This window comes from Tetrahymena thermophila (genome assembly GCF_000189635.1).
Source record: "Tetrahymena thermophila SB210 genomic scaffold scf_8254777, whole genome shotgun sequence".
In the NCBI taxonomy this organism is placed as follows: domain Eukaryota; phylum Ciliophora; class Oligohymenophorea; order Hymenostomatida; family Tetrahymenidae; genus Tetrahymena; species Tetrahymena thermophila.
In genome coordinates, this window is record NW_002476535.1 from 75,847 (window position 1) to 99,160 (window position 23,314).

A 23,314-nucleotide genomic window follows, 5' to 3' on the forward strand; every position below is an offset into this window, starting at 1 on the left:
ATATTGATCACACTAAAAAATCTTTCATTTATTCTTTTTTAAATTAAATTTTGAAACATCATACAATATCCAATCAACAATAATATATAATTCATTCAAATACATATAAATTATTTAAAGATAAAATTTATTCTTTAAAAATGAAATAATTTATTTAAAATATCATAGAATAAAGACACTCACTTAATATTAATTGTTCTTATCATTTTTTTAATTAGAAATAATCAATCCTACTTATTTATACATAAAATAAATAAATAAATTTTTATCATATTGACTTTCCTCTAAAAAGTAAAAAAGGAATAATTTCTATTGAAATCAAAAAATTAATAGTTAATATAAAAAATCTAACTAAATTAGTATGCAAAATATCATGATTGATTAAATTAATTTTATCATAAAATAATAAAATTTTAACTTTTTTTAATATAAATAGATATAAATAAATGATTGAAATTAGTAAAGAGAAAATTATAAAAAAATATTATTTTTCATATTGTATTCAATTAAATTTCAAATTTTGATTGATTGATAAAGCTCAATGATGTAAACTGAGTTCTATTAAGTATAACAGCATACAACAAACAAACATACGATTGAATAAATTTTACAAATAAAATTTTTGACTTTAAAATATTTTTTGGGATTTTAAATTAATCTGAAAAATTAAATATGTAAATAAAATTTAATGTTAAATACTAATTGAAATAATGTATAATGCTTTTATTTGTTAAAGTAAATTATGAAATTTTACTAATATTCACTTCTTAAATAAGTACTAAAATAAAAACAATTTTTTATAATAATTTTAATTTCATTATAATTAATAAGTAAAATTACAATTAAAAAATAATTCTAATTATTCTTTAAAATATTATAATTTGGATATTTTGTCATAATTAATTAAGTTTAATAGGCACAAATTTAATTTTGTGCAAAATATTTCGGAATAGTAAATAAATTAAGATGTTGTATATAACTTTTCAAGATAAAAACAAAAATATTTAGCTTAAGTTAATAAAAATTATTAGTTGGTTTAATAAAAAAAAAATAAGTGTAACTAAATTCATTAATTGTAAAAATCAAAATTTTTTTGGTGAATAAAAAGTCGTCATTTACACACATACATAATAATTTTTAACTTGAATTTCAAAATTATTTTGTGATTCATTCAAAAGAGTTAAAAATAAATTTGAAATAATTCTATCTTAAAGCTCCATCTATTTCTTTCAAAACAAATCAATTAATCTAAAAGCAAGCAAATTATTTATTAAAGATATTTTAAAACAAAAATAAATTTTGATTAGTTGAAATGCATGTTATGTTACATTCGTTGAGTGTCGTACTAATTAAATTAGCGTAATTGGCTTTAAAATATGTTTAAAAACAGTGCATTAAAAATAATATCTATAAATACTAACCAAATACTTAACTAAATTTTTACCTATTTTATAAAACACCATGAAAATGCGTTATAAATATAAGAAATAACTATACTTGCAATATCAAACATTAATAATCATATATATTTTAAGATACTTTCAATATGAAGTTTTACACTAATTGTTTTATTAATTATGAAGATCATTCAATGATTATTTATATTTTTATAACATTAGTTATAATTTTCTGTAACTCTGTAATAGTTATCTATTTCAAATATATAAAATTATATTTTTTCAATTAATTGTTCATTTATTATTTGTATAATTTTGTTAGGAAAGTAGGATATTTGTGATATGTTTGAGCTATTTACAGTAGATTCAGTAATGGTGATATAAAATTAAAATAAAATCAGCTTATTGTCAACAATGACGTAAATTATATTAGTTTTAGTGTGCACTAATTTTACTCTGTATTAATTAACTTTATCTATAAAAAAATTATCAAAAGATTGGTTATACCCAAAAAATATACAAAAAAATTATAAATATGTTGGGGATATTATTTTTCATAGTAAACATATTTTGTTTTTTTAAAATTCTCTATAATAAGATAAATATATTATAAATAATTTATTCAATTAACACTAAAAATTATTAGCTGATTCTTCTGAAAAGAAATCATAAAGCTAGGGTTTTAAAATATGCATATGACATTTGGCATGTGCTGGATATTTACGTCAAGAAAAAGAATGATTGTAGATACGTTATTGCCTTAATGTTTTAAGTTCTATTAAATTTAATGGTTCATTATTTTATTAGTATGCATATTTATTTACTGAAAAAATATAAGCATAGCTAAATTAATTAACTTTGTTTAAATGATGATGCATTTTTGGTATTATTGATTAATTAAGCTTTATAATATTTTTAAATTACAAAATATAAACGCCCTTTTTTTTAAATTTCTCTGGAATATTACGCATTTCTAAATAGAATAAGAGATTCTACTTTAAAAGTAAGAAGAAGATATATATTTTGGTCAACTCTCAATAATTAATTAAATTTATCAAAAAAATTTATCTTAGCTAAATAAATAACCTAATATAATTAAATAAATTAATAAAAGCTTATATCTTAAACAAATGGCTTCTATTCTTTATTCCATGTTCAAAGGAACAAACAACGATAACAAACACATTTACTGCAAACCTTACTCTGAAGCTAAAGATGGTCATAGTGCTGTTTATAGATCCAAGAATCAATTCGACCAATTGAAATTGGTTCCTGATGATGAATGTACTACTATGCAAGACATTTTCTTGAGATCATGCAGATTGTACTCTCATAAGAGTTTCTTAGGAACTATCGATCCTTCTCATAAGCATTACAATTGGAAGAACTTTAAGGAAATTAAGCAATTAGCTGAATACTTGGGTTCCAACGTTAACTAAAAGAAGCTCTTCACTCATGTCAATGACTTTGAAAATATTAACATGGACTTAATTGGTGTTTTCTCCAAAAACAGAGAAGAATGGTTGGTTCTTGAATATTCCAACTTTTTATATCGCAAGACCATGGTTCCCTTGTAAGTTTAGATTATTCATATATATTTACAAATAAAGATTAAAATAAACTAGGATTTTTTGCAAAAATTAGCTTGTTTCTAATAAAATTTGAATTACTTTTTCAACACCTCCATATTTTTGGAAATTTATTTATAAGAGTCTGAAATTTATTAATACTTATTAAAATTAAAATAAAAAGATATGATACCCTTGGACCTGAATCAATTACCTACATTCTTGACTAGACTGGAATAGAAACAGTATTTAGTGCAGTAGAAGGTGTCGATGCTCTCTTGAAAAGCAAGGACATTTGCAAACTCAAGAACATTGTCCTCTTTGACGAAATCCCTGAAGAAAAGAAAGAAAAGCTCACACAAAGAGGTCTCACTTTATATAGTTACAAGGATTTGATTGCCCCCACTTAAGTAGATGAGTACGCAAAATGCTTACCTGAAGACGTTATAACTTTCTCTTATACCTCAGGTACAACTGGCTTCCCCAAAGGTGCTATGATTACTAACAAGAATCTTGTCTCTGTTATTGCTATTGCAAAGGAAGAAGATTTTCAAACTGGAGATATTTATTTATCTTACTTACCTCTTCCTCATATTTTAGAACGTATCGCTGTCAGTTCTATGCTCTACTTGGGTATCCAAATCGGTTTTTACAGAGGTAACTAATTATTTTGACATATTTTAGCAAATTTATAAAAATAGCATTAAAAAGAAAGTGCATTAAAAAGTTAATTGAAATTTTATTTAAGAATAAGGCTTAAGCTTTAAACATTCAAAATAGGACTTATTTAATCAAATTAATAATATAATTAAAGCAATAAACTATTTAAATTTTTTATCAGAAAATTCTGGGTTTAATCTAAAAATAAATAGAAGCGAATAATAAATATTTAATTAGCTTTAGATTAAAAAAAAAAATTAATAATTTTTCTATTTAACTGATTAGGTGATACTAGATAATTGAAAGAAGACTTAGAATTATTAAAGCCTACTATTTTTGCTAGTGTTCCTAGAGTGTATAACAGATTTTATGACATGATCAAAGCTAAATTCAATTAAGCTAAAGGTATCTAAGGCTGGTTATTAGCTAAGGGTTTAGCAGCTAAATTGCAAAATTCCAAAAATGGTTAATACACTCATATGCTCTATGATAAGTTGATTTTCAACAAGGTAAAACAAGCATTAGGTGGTAATGTTAGAGTTGCAGTAGTTGGTGGTGCTCCTATTAGTGGAGAAGTACTCACTTTTATGAGAGCCTGTCTTTGTATTCCTATCCTTGAAGGTTACGGTTAAACTGAAAGTACTGGTGCAGCTTTTAGTACTCATGCTTCTGATGGTACTACTGGACATATTGGTGGATGCAGAGGACACATGGAGTACAAGCTTGTTGATATCCCTGAAATGGGTTATACTGCTAAGGACACAGATAAAGACGGAAAACCTACCCCTAGAGGAGAAATTTGTGTTAGAGGTTATGGTGTTTTTGCTGGCTATTACAAGTAAAAGGATAAAACAGAAGAAATTATAGATGCTGATGGTTGGTTGCATAGTGGTGACGTTGGTAGAATTGACCATGAAAGAGGTTGCTTAACTATCATTGACAGAAAGAAAAATATCTTTAAACTTGCTTAAGGTGAATACATTGCTCCAGATAAAATCGAAAATATCTACTTAAGAGCAGCTGGTGTTGAAGAAGTATTTGTTTATGGTGATTCTTTACAATCCACTTTAGTTTCAATTGTTGTACCTTCAAAGGATTTCTTAAAGAAGTTTGCTGAATCTAAAGGACTTGAAAATAATGTTTAATAGCTTTGCTAAAACAAAGAAGTCATTAAAACTATTTTAGACAACATGACAAAGCTTGGTAAAGCTGAAGGTCTCTTCTCATTTGAATAAGTTAAGAGCTTACACTTATTCCCTGAATCATTCTAAACAATAGATTGTATGACTAACACCCTTAAAATTAAGCGTAAGGAATGTAGAGATTATTTCAGAGATACAATTGATAAATTATATGCTGAATAAGGTCCTGCATAATGAAAAATAAAAAAATATATTCCTCTTTTCAATTATAAAATCCTATCAAGTATTTTCACATATAAATTAAGTATTTTATGTTCACTTTAAAATTTTGCAAAGCTTTATCATTAAAATTCTTTTATAAAAAACTTCATTCACATAAATAAAATATAATATTTATTTTCAAATAAATAAATAACAATTATTTATTGATTTCAAAAAAAAATTATTGCTCTTTAATATTTAAAAAATAAAAACTTTCTTATGTTATTAATTTACAATCAGTTTTTTTCTAAAAAAGTAAAAAAGATATTTTAAAATTTATTTAATTATAATTTAAAACTAAATGAAGAATACATAATAATTAGAATTATTTTATAAAGAAATTTAATAGCCTTTAAATAGCCAATAAGTAAGAATTTATTTATGTCTATCTATTTTTCATTTTATTAAAATTTTTAAATATTTAACTAAAAATTTTTAGAAATCTTTTTCTTCAAATAATTTAAAAAACAGTTCAAAAAAATTAAAAAATGAACATTTTTATAAAAAAAAAATAAATAAAAATTTTTTTACAAATTCTTATTAAATTATATAAAATTTATAAATAACGATTAAGTTGAATAAGCTAATTTATCACATTACAAATATCTTAAAAATTTGAATTAGGGCTAAAAAAATTATATTTTTAATTTAAGATAAAAAAATATTTTGATAAATATATTTGTTTAATAAAATTTTCTTAAAAGAGGATAAAATAAATATCTTAAAAAGAAAATTCAGTTAATTTTGATTATTATACTATTTTATAGAATTTATTATTATTTTGACATTTTATAAAGAATACACTAATAATAATGCCAATTAATTAATTAATTCATTTGTTTGTTAGTTAATTTATATTTTACTTTAAAAATTCAAAGTTTTGATTTTTTGATATATTTTTGGCAAATTAAACAATTTTGTTTTAGATAATAGAATAATGCATTAAGTTGAGGAATTAAATAGTTTTAAAGAAAAGTGCTTAGATGTTTTATAAAATTTAAAAAATATCAAGAAGGTAGACAAAGATATTATAGCTTAGATGAATTATAACATTTGCGCGTTTGGAGAGTAAATAAATGACTTTATTTTGAATAACGAGAAATCTTCTGATTAATATAAAGATCAGATAGACGAAATGATTTAGATCTATGAATAAACAGCTCAATATTTAGATGATATCATTTACAAACATAAGGGAATTTAATCATAGATAAAAAGTGATATCAAAAATTCAAGCGTCAAAGATGAAAATTATGCTTCCAACCATAAATTAAAATAAGACATCTCTTAATTTACTTATTTTAAACTTTTGGATAAGCTTAATGTGTTAGAAAATAATAACATAGAGTTCAAGAATTATAGTTTTAATTCTTTCAGCAATAGAGAGTAAGTCAATAATTCTTAGTAAGCAACTTTAAAATTATTATTTAAACTAAATTAATAGAATGAGGAATATTTGCAAGAAAACTATTGTATCTTTTTTAAATAGAAATGGTGGTTGTATTTACATAGGAATCAGAGATGATAGCACGTAAATAATTTGTTTTATTTTAGTTTTCTATTTAGCAATTTTATGAAATAAAGAGTTGTAGGAATCAAGTTGGATTACTCTTAAATGGACAGTTTAAAAAGGAAGATAATAACTATAAAATCTGGAATATCTCCTCAAATGAATGAAAAAGTTAAAGTTGATTTTGTTCCTATCAAATAAGGATAAAGATGGTATAAAGGACATTGGATAGTTAGAATTATAGTTAAACAAGGTGATTTAGATACCTTGTATTATTATAATAATTAAAATGATCATTATAGTCTTGAAAGTTATTTTAGAGAAGATGGAGCTGTTATTAGGTACAAGATACAAGATTTTATACAAGAATAATTAGATATTGCTCTCTAAAAAAATCCAAAAAGTAGAGTATTATATAAATAGGAATATGCATAAGCTGATTAAGAAGGATTAGAAGCTTCAATTGTTTGGTAAGATAAAGACTAAAGTAGTTTTAAAAGAAATAATTAAAGATCAATTGAGCATTCTTCAAATAAATATAGAGAGTCAAGCAATTAATATTAAATATTTAAAAATGATAATGTGCATAAAAATTATATTGAAAATATCCCGAAAAACAATTTTAATTTAAATCCTTTCGACAATATTTGCATTAATGAGTATGATATTAATTAGATAAACAATTTCAACAAATAAGAAGAAGTTAAAAAATTTTAATAAGATGCTGCTTAAAGAAAGAATCAATTGATATCAAAAAGAGACAACTACCAAAACGACTTATTAGAGTAAAATAAAGAAAAAATTTATCAATAAAATGATTAAAATAAATAATTCAACTAAAATATCAATATTTAAAATGAGTAAGAAAAAGTTAATTGGCCATTTTTTTAAAAAAATTAAGAGTCTGATTAATAAAACTAGCTTTAGTTTAATTAAAAAGTAGGATAAAATTAGAAATAAAACAATGAATAAAACAAAGACTCCTATTCAAACTAATAAAATTAATTTAATTACAATATTCAAAATGATAAAAACTTTTAACAAATTCAAATATAGCCTATTGAAAACCCATCTTAAAATTCTTTTCAACCAAATAATTAAAATCAAAAAAAGAAGCCTAAAAAGTTTGGAGCTATATTTTATTAGGCACTGTGTGGTCAATAATAATAAAACTGAAATTAATACTTAAAATTATGATAAAAATTATATTTATTTATATTTTTAATATTAATTAAACATTTTCTTTGTTAAATTGCAAAGAATTTTTTATAAATTATTAAAAATTGATTTTCAGCTTTTTAATGAAATACATATTATTTTATCAAAAGAAATATTATTACAAAATAAAAAATTAGAGGAATTTTAGGATGAAATGGTTAACTTCAAAAAATAGATGAATAATTTCCTTAATTAGTTTTCTTTATTGATACAAAAAAGTTGTAAAAAATAATTTTTTACAGATATATTTTTTTTATGACAGTAGATTTTTAATTCAAACAATTAAATTTTACTATCTTGATATGTTAAAATTTATGCTTAATTAATAAAATAAAATATTTACAATTTATCAAAATTAGATTTTTATTTCGAAAATTAAATCAATAAACATTTTTTTTTATAATTAATTGGACTTATTAAATGAAAGCATAACTACTAAAATTATCTTTTTTATATTTTTTTTTTCAATTATGATTGAATATTTAAAGTATAGAATTGTTTAATAATATTATTAAGACATCTAAAATTGCTCGCTTCTAATTTGATGTCAAAATCAAATTTTAATAATATTATTAAAGTATCTAAAAAATAACTTTTGAATAATTATCAACATAAAATACCATTTAAATTAATATGAGTTTTATCCCAGAAGAATATTAGTAGCAATATAAAGAAAATAAAAAGGAATTGCTAAACCTATTTTAACTAGATGAAAGTTGGACTCTGTTATAAGAAAAGGAAGGTGTCACTGCTCACTAAAGACATTACAAAGATAACTTAATTGAAATGATAAGAATTGAAGCGTAGTTTGATTCATCATTAAATGAGACAGCAGATTTGCTTTTTAATGATGCTTAAGAATTACTTAACTCCAAACCTTAGCTACAATCAGCTGAAATAATAGAGGAATTAAATGAAAAAGGAAGAGTTATCCTGGTGACAACTAAGCCCATTTTATTCATAAGTCCAAGAGAGATACTGGTTTATACAAATTATGAAAATATTGAAAATGGAATTATTTAAGTTTAGGTTGGTTTATAAACGCATCCTTAAGTTCCATTGGATTCAAAAAAAGTACGTACAACAACTGTATTAGGTGGTCATGTTTTAATCAAAAATCCTGAGGATAACTCAAAAACAAAAGTGGTGTACATCATCTTAAATTTGCTAAATGGAAACATACCTTTAAAATTATAAAGCACTGTAAGATTATTGATAATTTTTTAATTAATTTAATTAATAGTGTTTTTAATAATATTATTAAAAAGGTATATCAATAACATTTAAATAGCTACGTATATTTTAAAAAGCTGATAGAAAAGAAAAATCTCCAAAGATAAAAAATAAATGATTAAATTTGATTTCACACCAATTTATTTTTCAATTAATATATAAAAATTATTCATAACTTTTTGATGTTTTTAATTTCGCTTATTGCAAATAAATTATAAAATAAAATATTAAAATTTTATAATTATTAAATAAGTATTTAGTCATTAATAATATAAAAACTAATATTGATTTATTTTTCAAAAATGAAGGCTAACACTTTTGAAAACAGTTTATGAAAAAATAAATAATTTAATATATAATTTATAGATAAATAAATAGATAGAACACATTATATGTTGATTAAATATTTGTCTAAGTATTTTATTTATAAAATTACCTTAATTTCTAAATTTCTGTGTATAGACTTGAAAAACCCTAGGGTACTATACATACATATATATATTTATTTATTTATTTTTAGGATTTTTTAAATTAATTTAAAGTTAAAATTGATATAATTTGGTTTTGAATTTATTTATTTTTTTTATTCATTTTTATTTGAAACCAAATTTTTATTTTTTAAATTAATATAAATATTCTCTAGTATTTTTCAGTTTTGATCAGCGGGTTAATATTTTTTTTAAATCTATTAAGCATTTACCAGATTTTATTTTTTAATCTAAATCAAGCTCATCAAAAATTGATAAATTAATCTGTAAATATTTTCTAGTTAATAATAAAATATTAAGATATCTAATTTGTTAAATAAGAAAATTATAATCAATATGGAAAAGAATTTAATACTGAGTTTATTAAGTGCTGATTAAAAATGCAGCTTGTAGAAATAAAACGGGTTATTTTATTTAAATCAGAAAGATATCACTAATAATATTGACTACTTTATTAAGATAATAATGAGTACAATAAAATAAATTCAAAAATATCAAAAAGATTCTTAGGATGAGCTAAATAACTTTTTACAAGAATATAAATATGAAAAAAGCGAGTGTGAAATTTAAAAATAAAACGAGATGCTTATAAATAATTTAGATACTATTCAATCTTCACCCATGGATGCCTCTCAAGTAGTCCCTTAAAATTTTTTATCATAAGAAATTTTAATAGATTTAGAAAAATAATCTGTAAATTAAGAAAATGATGATTATTACTAAGTACTAATTTTTTAGTATTAAAAACTGATTATTTTATTAGCTGAAGATGAATTTAAGGAAGAATTTTTATCTCCATTTTGTCTGAAATAATAAATTCCGACAAAATAGATGAATGGGAGAATGATGATTAACAAAGCTTATTATCAAGTTAATTGCAAATAAAAAGACTGTACTGGATACAAACCATAAAATGATATAGCATAATATCTCTTTGATGATTATCAGTAGCAGAGTTTATAAAAAACAAAAATAGTAGTAAACTAAATAAATATTAAAGTTGACGTTTATTTTGAATGCAATCATTATGATCGTTTATATAGCTTTGTACCAGTTGACAACGATTACATATTAAATGTAAAAAGTACTCCTTTTATAAAATTTGAACGTATTTTTTTCAATTTTTACAATTTTTTGCTATGCGAAGGATATAGAAGAGAGATCAATATATTTTAAGATGAATATATTAAAGAAGTCAATTGTTGTCTGCATTTATTTTCTTATATTAATTTTATATAAGAAAATAATTCATATTTATAAAGACTTAATATTAAAACTGGACTATCATATAGTGAATCTCCATTAGTTTTTGAAGAATCAAAGATTAAATAAATCAGATATTCTGAGCTCTTCATAGATTGGTAAGAGACTTTGTGGAATATAAAACCTTAAGTACTCATTAATTTAGACTACTTAGTTTATATAATTGAAAGATAATATTATTAAACTTAAATTTTGGATTATAAATTGCTAATTATAAGGCTCATAAATAAAAAATATGCTGAAAAATTGAGTATAATTTTACTAAATAAACTTTTTGGAGAATATTTTAGCTTGTACAGAATGCTTTATGATTTAAATTAAAGTTAGGATTGATTAGCATTTCAAAGAAATTTACATATTAAAACTTCTCTGCAATATCAAGAGCTAGGTTTGTATAATATGGTGAAATCATCCAATCACAAATTTATAATAAATTCTCAAGTTATTATTTGTTTAAACGATAAAAGGGTTTATTTATATATTACATTGATTTATGAAACCATTAATATTTTTTTTTTTTCAATTGATTATTTTATTCACTCTATTTAGTAATTATTCTCAATAAAATTCTAAATAAAAAGTTTGTAACTAAATTACATAATGTATGGATGGAAATAAATCTAAAATACAACCTTAAAAAAATCAAATAATAGTTAGCAAATTTAGGAGTGATTGTCATATCAAAGACATAAATAATTTCATAAAATATCTTTAACACTTTAGTTTTAATGTTAGTAAAATACATTAAAATCATCCAATCAATTTCAATTATTTTCATAAATTCTCAAACTTTTTATATCTATCTTTAATGATGATAAATATGTTTATTTTAATTTTTGATTAATTTATGAAAACTTTTATTTTAATACTTAAAATTTATGTTATTTAGTGAAAAAGGAATAAATGCTTTCTAACTTTGTACAAAATTAGTAAAATAAATAACATTCAAATATTAAAAAAACATCAAAGCAAATTCAAAATCTAGTTATTTATTTATTTTTTTTTTTGCTTTTGGTTTTTGAATATTATTTAAATATTTAGAAAGTGTAATCTTATTTCTTGCAGAATCTTTAAAAGAGTCTTTTACTCCAACCAAATAATTTTATTCTTTCAATATCAATAAATTGAGTTAGTCACTTTTATTAGTATTGTAAAGTAAGCCAAGATAAAATAAATGAGAATGTTACGTTATGTTTAATATGATTAACAATCCAAAACCATATTAGATTAGAAGATTAGATAAAAAAACTCAAAAAATAAACAAAAAAACTAACAAATAAAAAAAAGTGAAAATGAAATTATATGTAAATTAGATTAAGGTGAATAATTAACTTTAAACAAAGAAATCATCAAAAATTTGATTAAAAATTGATAATTATATCTTGTTTAAGATCTATTAACCTATCGAAAGAATACAACAAAACTACAAATAAATAATTGAAAAAAATCAATAATATTCCTATTAGCAATTAAGTAAATTAAGAAGAAAAATAGGTGTGCGTAAATTAATAAAAGAAGAAGAAGACGCCATTTAAAATAAGATTCAATTTATTTATACAAAAGCACTATTTAGGTCGCCATTTTAATAATAAGCTAGTTATAAAGTAAATAAAGTAATTGCATTTTAGATAGGTTAAAGTTAAAAGTGAGTCCCAAGTTAAGAGGCCATACGTACTGAAAATCTATCCTTATGATTTAAAATAATTCTAAAGGACCTAAAAATCCATTTGATAAACCATTATGCTATTTTCAAAAAACGCGTTAATAGACTCCAATTGAATAGCAGCGTGAAGGTGATACTTCAATGTAAACATAATAAAAGCTCGTTTAAAGAAAAGTTTAAAAATAAACAGATGATATTTAAGTCCACTTTGGTTAATAAAAAACTCCTTCATAAAATATAGATAGTAATCATTTTTTTTCACCTCAAAATTAATAATGTTCTGAAAGAATAATGTTTCGTAATGAATCAAAAGAATTTTAGAATGCAAGGAATATTTCTTAATAGTAACCTTCTCTACAAGGTATGTAACAATAATTATAAACTGGATAAAATATGCAAGAAAGTTAATAAGTAGGTAGCTTATCACCTAACCCATTTAATAAAAATCTCTAAAGCCCATAAACTCAAACTAACTCCAAAGCTGGTTTTTCTATGGTTTCATTTGGATTGCAATTTACATGTTCCAATATTGTTGATACTGAATATAATTAGCCAGAATTCGGATAGTATAAAGCTGATAAAAGTGCTTAATTTAACCCAAATTACAGCTCAGCTGATAAGTAGCAAGATTATAAGTAGTATCCCACAGTTGATTCATAAGTTTTAGAGAGATCCTTAAGTAACCACTAACTAAATTAGTAGAAAAACAATGGAAATAACTAAAATCTATAATCATCTATTTTTTAGATATAGCATCAACAAAAACAGGTTTAGGATTAAAAAAAAGGTTGTTCAAGTAATAATTACAACAACAATTGTTAATCATCTTCTTCAGCATCTCTGATGTCAGATTAACAAGCTCTTCATCTTACTTTCGCTGGAACAATAAAAGAAGAATCAGAATAAAAAACTTGCGCAATCAATAAAAATAACAATAATTTAATCGATCTTAACGATAGTAACGACGAAGAATTTATATTAGATGAAAAAGAATGTAAGATTTTGGAAAGTGGCTAAAAAAATAAATACCCAAACTCTTCAATTTACTCTAAGAATAATGATTATTTTATGTAAGAAAGCTACACTTAGATTTTAAATTAGAAGAGCGATGGTAATGATGATCGCTAAAAAAGAGATAATTATTAACAAAATTAGGAAGATTATGATGAAGACGAGTAACTAGGATAAGAATTTATTAGCAAAAATTTAGATGAAAAATATAAAATGATAGATAGGAGAATAAGCTGCGCATCCAGATAATAAAGCAATTCACATGATTTGCACATAAGCATACCAAATTAGAATGAAAATTTACCTGATGATAACGAAAGTTACAAAAAACATTTAGATAATGTAACAGAAAGAGAAGCAGCGTATTTAAATAAGGCTCCGTCCTTACAAAACTAGAATTTACTGGGATCTTTTTATAAAAATTCTCGCTCTACAAATACTTTTAGTCCGAAATTGCTTTATTAAACAAATTCCTAAGGATAATTTGCTCTAAGTAGTATGTACAGTATTAATTAGTAATATTAACAATAGATAGAAGGGGAGAATTCTTAACAGCATGGTTTTAATTCTCCAAGCATACATTCAACAGCGCAAGCCATGAGCTTCTACCCACTTACTAGGAACCTGAGTACAAACTCCTTTAAAACTTCAATTCTCAAAAAAGATAAAGCTACATTTGAAAGAAGTGATAGCAACAGGACTCTAGTAGATACAAATAACCTAGAATACACTACAAAGAAGAGTGTTAAATTTAATTAAAACCGATATGTCTTAAATTATGACGAGGATGACAAAGAAAAGACAGACTTTTAGTATGATGATTAAATGTTTTTTTCAGATGACTTAGAAGAAGATTCTCAAAGTCTACCTCAAGCTTTAGGATCTAAAAACTAGATGAAAAACCCAAAAATCACAGTTCTTGAAAAGGTCAGTGAAAAAAACAAAGAGCAAAAAATGAATTCATCCTTAATTAACTCTAATATCATTTTTAAAGAGTCAGAATTAATATCCTCTCAAAGTTCTAACTTAATAGCAACAAAAAAAAAGAATCAGCAAATAGGGAGTTTAAGTAGTGCAATTAACTAGTACAGTTAATAAGAAGAAAACTACAATAATTTAAATCACAACAGTAATATTTAAGACATTATTCAAATTAACTAGGATTCTATATTGTTATCATAAACGTACATTCCAAATAACATAAATCACCGCTAAATAAGTACCAGTAAAGAGGATAACTAAAACAACATTCTAAATTTATTAAATTAAAATGAAGCAAAAATCAATTAAAATTAGTAAGGATTATTTTTCAACCAACTTGGAATTGGGATCAACAATACTTAAACAAGCTTTAAATCTGATAATTTTTTAGAAATCAAATAATCTGAAAGTATAAGTGCAAATACAAATAAGGAACCATTAAGTGCAACTAAAATTAAAAATATGAGTCAAAAAACTTAAATGCTAAATGTTCCTACCTCACAAAATGAAAAAGCAATAAAAAAAAATAAATTAAAAAATTCAATAACTCTAGAAAAGAATAAGCATACAACATCAGATAAAAAATCTAATCCTAAAGCAGCCACTGTAGCTCAAAATGAATTTGAAATACCTTAGTAAAATGAAATAACATAGAGGAAACATCAAAGCTCAGAAATCGATCTCAAAACTAATTCAGTTCAAAGTAATTTAGAACTAATAATGGCAAAAATATAAATTACATAATCTACATACTAATAAAAGCAAGCACTTAAAAAGAAAAAAGGAAAAACCTGTTCATCATCTTGTAATATATTTTAATTAATCTGCAACTGAAATACATAGCTAGGACTTGATGTAATTCTTGCATTAATCTGACCTTAATATTTATTAAAAGTTATACCACTTCAAGTAAAGTTAAAAAGGCATATTCAACTCATCTATCTTAAAACTTTCGAGAAATCTTTAATCTTATTAAATCAATAATTATTCAAATACTTACTTCCTTCCTTCCTTCCTCATTAAAGCTCTTTAAGTAATAAATATCTTATTGAGTCTTTATTTTAACTATCTAATAAATCGATATAACCTTAATTACTATTTTAATTTTATTTGATGGTTAGTTTAATCAACCAAATTCACTTAGAAACAAAGAGATAAATACTTAACAAACATATTTATCTATTCCTTAATATCTTATCCATTTATTTATCGATCAAAAATTTAAGAATCTTTCAATCTTAAAATAATTATATTAATACTGACTATGTAAGGAAACTACTAAAAAGAAACAATAATAATAATAACAAAAAAAGTATAAAATTAGAATAAGATTTCGCTGAAAAAAAGATTAAACTACTTAAAAATATTTATTATTCAAATCTTTCCAAAGAAATTAATCTTGGTAAAATATTATTTATTAAATAAAAAATAAACTTTTTAAAAAGATTTTTCCAATAAAACTAACTATAAAATTAACAAAAACTTTCTTCAAAGAAATAATATTAAATTTTAAATATTTCTACAAAAATATTTGCAGATTAAAATTCGAAAGAAGATTTGAATTTGTCTTTTTTATTTTATTTATTGAGGTATAATTTGTGTTTCAAACAACTACCCTTATTCCATTCCATTTTACTTACAATATTCCATATAAATTTTTTTATTGAAACAATTAAAATGGTTTCTCACTCTTAAGAAACTTTTTATTTAATTCTTTATTCACGAAAGAATATCTACTAAAACTTGCAAAATTGAAATTGGTAAATTTGAAAATATCTTCAAAGTAAATTAAATATAAATAACTATTTTCAAAACATTCTTTAAAGAGTAAATTAAAAATTTTGAGAATTTTTAAATAAGATACTTTGTTTCAGAATTGATTGTTTACAACATATTTTTTCTATGAAATTTCTTTAATTAAACAAGCTTATTATTAAATTACGCAAATTATTAGTATTCTGTTGACAGGCTAAATTTATATTTAGCATAATTTTTTATTGAGCAATTAATTTTTAACTTAAAGTGCGTGAAAATTACATTTCAATTCACATGAAATGACATTAATATTAAGTAAGTAGGATATTTGTAAAATCAATTTCTTTTATTAAAAAAATAATGGATAATAATTACCAGCCATAATACATTTATATAATCCTAGCAGTGAATTATACTTGTTTTTCTTAATGATTTATGAAGAAAGCTCATTTAACAAAAATAAGACAAAAAGTATTCCGAATTGAAAAAAAAACTAAACAAATTAAATTATAAATTAAATTGTATTTACATATAAAATTAAGGAAATCTTAGTAAAAAGAGACAAATTATAAATTAATTAATTAATAGTTGTATCTTAAAAGAGGAAATAATGGGCGGTTCTTATTCTTAAAGTCATTGTTATGCAAAGCCAATTTCTAAGAAGAAAGATGGTGAAACAGAAATTTATAGACATCCTGATTTTTTAAAAGAGTTACTTCTTGTACCAGAGCCTGGTGTTTGTACTATGCAAGATGTTTTCTTAAAATCAGCACAAAAATATCCTCATCAAAAATTATTGGGTTCAAGAGATTCTTAGAAATCTGAATATTTTTGGAAAACATACAGCGATTGCAAAATATTTGCTGAATAGTTAGGTAATGGTATGATTGAGTTAAACCTCACAACCCATGTCAACGAGTGGAATGATTTAAATATGAACCTTGTAGGCATATTCGCCAAAAATAGAGAAGAATGGCTTCTATTGGAATACGCTAACTTCCTTTACAATAACACTATGGTTCCTTTGTAATTTTAAATTAACAAATAAAAATTATTTTAGTGAATATTTTTTATTAATTTAATAGCTATGATACTTTAGGTATAGAAAGCATCAGCTTCATACTTGGCTAAACTAATTTAGAAACAATATTTTGCTCTGCTCCTTCTGTAGAAAGTTTATTAAAATGCAAGGAAACTCATAAGCTAAAAAATATAGTTTTATTTGATCCAATAAGCCAAGAAGTGCATGATAAAGTTATCCAACGCAATTGGAATATATTTAACATGAAGGATGTTATGGCAAAAGGTAAAGAACAATCCAGACCATATGCTAAAGTTACTCCTGAAGATGTTTTAACTTTTAGTTATACTTCTGGTACAACAGGTAAAAAAAATATCTCAATTTAATTTATTTTAAAGAAAGGAAAGTTAAAAAAATATCAGTAAATTTATTAAATAATTTTTGGTAGAATATAAACTAAAAAGTATTTAAAAGTATTTGAATTAACTTTTTTGTCATTTAGAATGGCAAATGAATTATCTCTTAAATATTTAGAATGAATTGCATACTGCATAAGAAGATTTATAATATTCAAAATATTTATTATTTATTGATTGATTGTGTCTCTTTTATAAAAAAGGTAACCCAAAAGGTGTCTTATTGACCCATAAGAATATTGTGTCTGTTGTTGCAACAGGATCAAATGAAGGATTTAATTAATCTGACTCCTACATAAGTTATTTGCCCCTCCCTCACATCTTAGAAAGAATTTTTGTTTGCACCTTCTTATACTATGGAGGAAGTATTGGTTTCTATAGCGGTGATGTAATGAAATTAAAAGATGATTTGGCTGTTTTAAAACCTACCATATTTGTTAGTGTCCCTCGTCTTTATGATAGATTCTACGGAGCTATCAAGTCTAACATTGAAAAGCTCACTGGTGTGAAATCAAAATTAGCAAGAAAAGCCCTTGCCTCTAAGACTAAAAGAATTTTATCCACTGGTAAATGCACTCATAAATTGTGGGACAGACTTGTATTTAAAAAATCCAAGGAAGCTTTAGGAGGCAGAGTGAGATGGGCAGGCACCGGTTCAGCTCCTATTTCTGGAGAAACACTTACATTCTTAAAGGCTACTTTATGTATACCTATTGCAGAAGGTATTTACAAATTTTTTTCTTTTCCTTATAGATTTTATTTACATAAAAAAATTATTTTGTAATTAAAAATAATATAATTTTATTTTTTAATAATCTTTTTTATGTACAATAAAAGGTTATGGCTAAACTGAAAGTTGCGGTGCTACATTCTCTACTGCCTCTAATGACCCTTTAACAGGACATGTTGGAGGCCCTAGACCTAATTATGAATTTAAGTTAGTAGATATTCCTGATCTAAACTACACTAGTTTAGACAAAGATGAGGATGGTAATCCTGCTCCCAGAGGAGAAATCTGTGTAAGAGGTAATGGTGTCTTTATTGGGTATTACAAAGAGCCAGAAAAAACAAAGGAAGCTGTAGATGAAGATGGTTGGTTACATACCGGTGATGTAGGATAATTAAATGTCTACAATGGCAGTGTAAAAATTATAGATAGAAAGAAAAATATCTTTAAACTTGCTTAGGGAGAATATATTGCTCCTGAAAAGATAGAGGGTATCTATATTAAAGCAAAGGGAGTATCAGAAGTATTTATCCATGGTGATTCATTATAAAGTGCTTGTGTGTGTATTGCTGTACCTGATTAAAAGTATATTATGGAATATGCTAAATAGAATAATTTATCTAACGCTGATAACTTTGAAGCTCTCTGTAAAAGCGAAGAAATAAAAACTCATCTTTTGTAAAATATGACTAAGTAAGGAAAATCTGAAAATTTGTTTGGTTTCGAATAAGCTAAGGCAATTTATCTTGAACCTAAGAGTTTAGTTGACCTTGATTGCATGACTACAACTTTCAAAATAAAAAGACATTAAGCAAAGTTATATTTCAGCTAACAAATATAAGAAATGTATAATCAAATAAACTCTGTTTAATAACCTAATTAATGATTAAAATATGTCAGTATTAGGTTTAAAAATTCAAATATTAAATATTATCTACTTACTAATTTAAAAGATAACAAACTATTCATGTAGATTAAATTTATATTGTAAAAAGTTATCAAATCAAATTCATTTATTCATTCATTTTATTTATATATGAATATTATATTTATTTATTTATAAAAAGAATCTTTTATTTTATTTTTTGGTGTTAATTCGTTTGACAGTCTTTTAATTTTAATAAAATATTTTGAGCAAGACTTTAAAAATTTTCAAACTATCACATTATTTATTACTTTATTTACACTTAAAAATATTTTGTTTAGTATTATATTAAATTTATGCCTTTTGTTTAAAAATTCTACAATAGATATTTTTTCAAATAAGTTTTTTCTGGAAAATTTTAGAATTGAATAAAATAAATATTAAAGTATATTTATTATCACTATAAATTTTTAAAAATAGAAATAGATATAAGGCTTATTTTGTTATTTATATGCTAAATAATAAGCATAAAATGAAAAAATTTGCATTAAACACAAATAAATATGTTTTGTATTGTATTTTTTAATTTTAATTGTAATTATCTTATATAAAAAAGATCTACTATTAAACTACATGAGGCCTTTTTAAATTTTACCAGCAAATAAAGTCAAAATTTTGAATATTTTAGATATAATTACTGTCCTATTTCTTGTAATCTACAATTGTAAATTCGTTAAGAAAAATCAAGAAAGAGTTTTGCATATTTTTAATCATTTAATAATAGAAACGCCACTAATTAAATTATTTTACCTTAAAGAAGAATCTAATATTAATAAAATCGCATAAAAAATTAACCTTAATTAAATTATAAAATATCTTACAATATCCAAAAAATTTAGTAGATCATAAGAAAGTATACTACTTTAGTACTTCTAATATACACCATATAGCTAGCTGCTATAAACACTATTAAAAAGCATATTGATCATAAACTGAATATAAACAAGTTCTACTTGTGAAATAAGCCATAAGTTTATAAATAAATTAGGTTTTATAGATAGCATCAGATAAATAAATTAAAAACACTATCTCTTAATTACAAATAAAATGTCATCAAATATAGAGGATTTAATGAATAAAAAGGCATAGGAAATTAAATTAGAAGAAAATAAATAAATAAAGCCAAAGATCCATTATAAAAGTTTTATAGCTGGAGCGATGCTTACATTTATAGCACAACCTTTTGAAGTATTGCGTACATCTAGCGTTTTTTTGAATCATTGGGGAACGAAACCTTCTGAGATTTTAAATCTATCTAAATTTATATATCAGAAAGAAGGTGTAAGGGGATTTTTTAGAGGAGGAACTATAGCAGCTGTAAAAAGCTCATTAGGATTTGGAGTATTTTTTAATGGTATTCAAAATATCCCTTATATACTTAAAACTTAAACAAAAAGCCCAGAACATTATATTTATAACTAAATTGTCAACTTTATAAATGGCTCGAGTGCTATGTTTTTTACAACTATGGCTTCCACTCCCTTAACAGTATTGAAGACTCGTTTTGAGGTTGTAGGGTAATAAGAATACACTTCTGTTATATAAACTACAAAAAAAATATACGCTGAAGAAGGCTTAAGAGGTTTTTATAAAGGAATAATTCCAACATTAATGAGAGATCTACCCTGGAGTGGAGCATAATATTCAATATATCAATCATTAATTAGTATGTACGAATATTTCCTATAAAAGCCAGCGAATGAAAATAATTTATTTATATTTTTATCAGGAGCACTCTCTGCAAGTGCTTCTATTATGATTTTCTATCCATTTGATAATATTAGAGTGAGATATTAAGGAGTAAGGCAATAAAATACTCCGCTTTTGAAGTTAGCATATCATATTTATTAAGTTGAGGGCTTTAAAGGCTTTTACAGAGGCTATTTACCTCGTCTTTTAAAGAAAGGTGCTTAGGGTGCTATTGCTTGGACTATATATGAGTATTTAAAGAAGGATTAGAAAAAAAAAGAAGCTATCAATTGAAAAATATTTAAATAAATTAATTAAAAATAAAATGCAAAATAGATCTAAAATTATTTACTAATTTATTCGTTTTATTTTGTAAAAATTAATTTCAATCCAAAAATATGAAAAATTTTATTTATTTATTTATTTATTTTTATTATTTCTCCCTCAATTTCAATAATTGATATTTTCATATATAGTATCTGTATTTTTAATAAGTTTTTGAAAATTAAAATAATATTGAAAAAATAAATTAATAAATTGACAAATAAATAAATGTGTTATTTTAATATAATTATTCTTTTTTAAATGAAATTTTATTGTTAATTTTTAGTCTTCCAAATAATTATTTTTAAAAAAATTCTAAAATTGCAAAAATTAATTTAAGGGAATGGATTTTAGCTTGTATTTTTACAGAAAATAAATATTTAAAAGCTAATTGTCATTTATTTTTCGGAGCTTATTTTGTAAAGTCATTTAGTAAATAAAAATGGAGTTTATTTTTATTATTTTTCCCACAATTACAATATTTGATATTTTTATTTTTAGTTTCTGTCTTTTTTATGAGTTGAAAATTAAAAGAATTTCTGAATTAATGAATATATTGATAAATAAGATAATCGAATAAAAATATTAATTTTTAAATAAAATTTTATCGTTAATATTTACTCATCAAAAATATAATTATTTTTTTAAAAATTATAAAGTTGGAAACTTTAATTTAGGTGTTTGGATTATAACTTGTATTTTTAAAGAAAATTAAATATTTAAAGCTTATTTTTTATTGTCGTCTAGTTATTAAAAATAGCAATAATTTTTAATTTTCTTATAAAAATTTTTAATTTGATTTGGATAAAATATATTGTTTAAATTCTTACACTTAGAATACTAAAAATTAAAATTTAGTATTTAAATAAAATTAAAACAACCATTAATTCAATTTCACTTTATAATAATAATATAAAGAGATATTGTAAAATTTAAAAGTAAACTTTTTTTTAATTGTTATATAAATAAATGAAAGAATTTTTATATGATAAAAGATAAAGATTTAAAACAAATGTAGTTTTAGAAATGTCTAGCGTATTTATTTTATTTATTACGTTCACTCTTATTGATGCTGCTTACATGATATTTGTTATTACAATGAAATATAAATATTAAAGAAAAGAATACTTAGGAGAATAAAAGATTGATAATTAAATAAAATAATAATAAGCAGATAATAACAGATTTTATTCAAAAATCTAATTATTAAAAAGCCAATTTATAAATAAATAAATAGATAAGATAATAATGCAAGCTATTTCAGCTTTTATAAACTCCCCCGTTGGCCCTAAGACAACTCACTTTTGGGGACCTGTCACTAACTGCGGTTTCGTTGCTCAAGGAGCTTTAGATTGGGAAAGACCCCCTGAGAAAACATCAAGAGATATGCAATTTGTCTTGACTGTTTATTCAATGACATTTATGCGTTTTGCATGGAGAGTTTAGCCAAGAAATTATTTTCTTTTAGCTGTTCATTTTAGCAATGTGTTTGTTTAAGGTAGATTGCTGATGCGTAGAGTCAACTACGAAAGATCTCTTAAATAGTGAGACATATAAATTAAGCTAAAAATGCAATTTATTTGTATTCTATATGTATATCTCGTCATTTAAGAATGATTTTTACTTACTAAATTTAAATTTTAAAGATTAAATTAAACATATTAAAAAAGGAAATTAACAACCATTTTCGAAGCATTAATATGCAAACAAATTTACCTAATCTAGCAGATTTATGTGATTTAAATATTTTCATATGTATTTTCAATTTTTTTGCATTTGATAACTTCAATTTGCAATTTTCATATATGTGTGAATTTTTTTAAACTAAACAAAGACGATATGACGGTGACGTCAGTGAATCAATAAATATTTAGTTGCTTTCAAATTTTAATTATTTGAAAAAGAGAAGTTCACATAATACTTTCATTAGAATTATCTATAAATTTTCAAAAACTAATTTCATTTTTTATTTTGCTTAATTTAAAATTAGTTCTACGATATTTAAGATTAGATATTTCACATAGATGCTGTATACAATTAAATATGTAAAATTTTATTTTAT

The 23,314-nt window shown here is 22.9% G+C and overlaps 7 protein-coding genes across 7 annotated transcripts; all 7 read left to right on the top strand. All coding sequences in view use genetic code 6, as the record gives it.

Moving 5' to 3' along the window:
• Positions 1-2,527: 2,527 nt before the first annotated feature.
• On the top strand, positions 2,528-5,004 carry TTHERM_00375010 (AMP-binding enzyme family protein; the record flags this gene model as incomplete). Its single annotated transcript, XM_001009629.3, has 3 exons — positions 2,528-2,970; positions 3,150-3,622; positions 3,911-5,004. 3 exons carry the CDS (start codon positions 2,528-2,530, stop codon positions 5,002-5,004), a joined length of 2,010 nt encoding a protein of 669 aa, XP_001009629.1.
• Positions 5,005-5,965: 961 nt separating this feature from the next.
• TTHERM_00375000 (divergent AAA domain protein) lies at positions 5,966-7,714 on the top strand (the record flags this gene model as incomplete). Its single annotated transcript, XM_001009628.3, has 3 exons — positions 5,966-6,414; positions 6,473-6,559; positions 6,613-7,714. The coding sequence occupies 3 exons, from the start codon at positions 5,966-5,968 to the stop codon at positions 7,712-7,714; spliced, it is 1,638 nt and encodes a 545-aa protein (XP_001009628.3).
• A 675-nt stretch (positions 7,715-8,389) lies between these two features.
• Positions 8,390-9,117, top strand: TTHERM_000374979 (START domain protein; the record flags this gene model as incomplete). The annotated part of the gene is made up of 2 exons (XM_012795989.1): positions 8,390-8,959; positions 9,025-9,117. The coding sequence occupies 2 exons, from the start codon at positions 8,390-8,392 to the stop codon at positions 9,115-9,117; spliced, it is 663 nt and encodes a 220-aa protein (XP_012651443.1).
• A 3,313-nt stretch (positions 9,118-12,430) lies between these two features.
• On the top strand, positions 12,431-15,229 carry TTHERM_00374980 (hypothetical protein; the record flags this gene model as incomplete). Its single annotated transcript, XM_001009626.1, has 1 exon — positions 12,431-15,229. The coding sequence occupies one exon, from the start codon at positions 12,431-12,433 to the stop codon at positions 15,227-15,229; it is 2,799 nt and encodes a 932-aa protein (XP_001009626.1).
• A 1,531-nt stretch (positions 15,230-16,760) lies between these two features.
• Positions 16,761-19,200, top strand: TTHERM_00374970 (AMP-binding enzyme family protein; the record flags this gene model as incomplete). Its single annotated transcript, XM_001009625.3, has 4 exons — positions 16,761-17,176; positions 17,236-17,534; positions 17,791-18,309; positions 18,425-19,200. 4 exons carry the CDS (start codon positions 16,761-16,763, stop codon positions 19,198-19,200), a joined length of 2,010 nt encoding a protein of 669 aa, XP_001009625.1.
• Positions 19,201-20,286: 1,086 nt separating this feature from the next.
• TTHERM_00374960 (solute carrier family protein) lies at positions 20,287-21,222 on the top strand (the record flags this gene model as incomplete). Its single annotated transcript, XM_001009624.1, has 1 exon — positions 20,287-21,222. One exon carries the CDS (start codon positions 20,287-20,289, stop codon positions 21,220-21,222), a length of 936 nt encoding a protein of 311 aa, XP_001009624.1.
• Positions 21,223-22,500: 1,278 nt separating this feature from the next.
• Positions 22,501-22,800, top strand: TTHERM_00374950 (hypothetical protein; the record flags this gene model as incomplete). The annotated part of the gene is made up of 1 exon (XM_001009623.3): positions 22,501-22,800. One exon carries the CDS (start codon positions 22,501-22,503, stop codon positions 22,798-22,800), a length of 300 nt encoding a protein of 99 aa, XP_001009623.2.
• Between the last annotated feature and the right edge of the window lie 514 nt (positions 22,801-23,314).